Source organism: Solenopsis invicta, unplaced genomic scaffold (genome assembly GCF_016802725.1).
Source record: "Solenopsis invicta isolate M01_SB unplaced genomic scaffold, UNIL_Sinv_3.0 scaffold_551, whole genome shotgun sequence".
NCBI lineage: Eukaryota > Metazoa > Arthropoda > Insecta > Hymenoptera > Formicidae > Solenopsis > Solenopsis invicta.
In genome coordinates this window covers 3,490-5,295 of record NW_024105318.1, presented here as the reverse complement: position 1 = coordinate 5,295, position 1,806 = coordinate 3,490, and the positions used below count along the sequence as shown (strand labels likewise).

General features: G+C 43.8%; 1 protein-coding gene across 1 annotated transcript; it reads right to left on the bottom strand.

Annotated features, from left to right (window-relative positions):
- Positions 1 to 559: 559 nt before the first annotated feature.
- LOC120359992 lies at positions 560 to 1,345 on the bottom strand. Its single transcript, XM_039459492.1, has one exon. The coding sequence runs from the start codon at positions 1,312 to 1,314 to the stop codon at positions 595 to 597; it is 720 nt and encodes a 239-aa protein (XP_039315426.1). The 5' UTR covers positions 1,315 to 1,345; the 3' UTR covers positions 560 to 594.
- Between the last annotated feature and the right edge of the window lie 461 nt (positions 1,346 to 1,806).

Here is a 1,806-nt window from a genome sequence, read left to right as displayed (position 1 = left end):
CTCGAAATGTGGAAGTGGTAACGGTAATTAATACGATCGTTGGTAAGTTTTACATGGTAACTCTCTGATGATAACTATGATGGTAAGGTTCACATGGTAACTCTCTGATGGTAACTATGATGGTAGGGTTTACATGGTAACTCTCTGATGATGGTCAGGTTCACATGGTAACTCTCTGATGATAACTATGATGGTAAGTTCTACATGGTAACTCTCTGATGATAACTATGATGGTAAGGTTCACATGGTAACTCTCTGATGGTAACTATGATGGTAGGGTTTACATGGTAACTCTCTGATGATGGTAAGGTTCACATGGTAACTCTCTGATGATAACTATGATGGTAAGTTCTACATGGTAACTCTCTGATGATAACTATGATGGTAAGTTCTAATTTTACAATATTAATAACTTTGGTTAGTGATTATAATGATATAGGAGGTTATTATAAGAGCTTATACGAGATAGTAGAATTGGTTAATAATTATGGGTTAACAATTATCACTGAATAATTATAAACGACGCAAAAATAAGTGTTGCGGACGTTACAGCCCCCCACCCTTATATTTAAATGTTAGCGTATGCTGACATTTTTACACTGACTCATTCGTTCCGTGGCAATTGTTTTCCACGTATTTTCGTAACTCGGCGTAGGTATAGGTTGGCTTTAGTCTTTCACTTTTTGCACACTCACCTTGGGGTTTCGGAAGTCGAGCTTCGGACATTGAAAGGGTCAGGGACGGGGCATCTTCAGGTGTTGGACGAGCCTCAGGCGTGGTTGCTGATGCTTGATTCTTCCTTCCGCCCAAATGTATCAGCAGGTGAGTTACCGAGCTCCATATAGCGCCGAGGAGGTGCATGCTCCAACCATAGATTGAATGCAACGCGTAGTCGTGAATTATAGTGTCTATTATGAGTTTGACTATGCGTGCAATGATGAAGATGGCGAGTATTCCTGCGCTCGCAGACCCAAACGTAACGAATCCGTGCCAGACTCTTTCTCCGGCAGATTCTGCAATTCGATTTAGTGAGTCTTCGTCCAATAGGTTGTACATTGATACGCTCCCAGATGGGATCGTCTCGCCTAGTGCTCCCCGAGCGATGGTGTTTAACATAGACGGCTTCTCCACAGGGAACATTATATGCGCTCTGAGCCTATCTAGGTCCTCGTCACTGTAGATTCCACTGGTCGCCAAGGAGGACGGGCTGGCGTAATGCCAGGTGGGATGAGTGAGTGGTTGTATGATGGGTGGCGCAAGTACCTCTATCGGTTTTGGCGTGAGCCTGAACCACGCACCGTGTAGTTTGTACATCGTTGGAAGTAGGTCGTTGCAGTCTCTTATCGTGCCGGTTTTTGATAATATTCTAGATCTTGGTAGCAGGAATGTGAGGTATTACGATGCGTTACTGGTAATTCGTTGTAGCAGTTTTCCGTCTGGCGGATTTTGCATTCTACTGGGATACACTTGATTATGTGTATAACTTCACCGCTGGTTACTGCCGTATAACCGGGCTCTTTCATGACCCTGTATGCTATTTCGTCTGGTGCGATGCTGGCTAATGTCAGCGCGTTTTGTAAGATCTGTTTTTCCAGTACACATTTATGCTCCATGATGTCTCGGTAGAGCTGCGTCAGTTGCGATTTAATGTGTTTCTCCACGTACACAAATTTGGAATTGACGTATAAGAAGATGTCTAGGTTGTCGACCGCGATTTTAGACCTCGTTTGGAAGGTGCGTCCTTTCGTTGTTTCCAGTATGAATAGCTTGGGATGTTCCGTCTGCGTCAACTTGTATCCACAGATG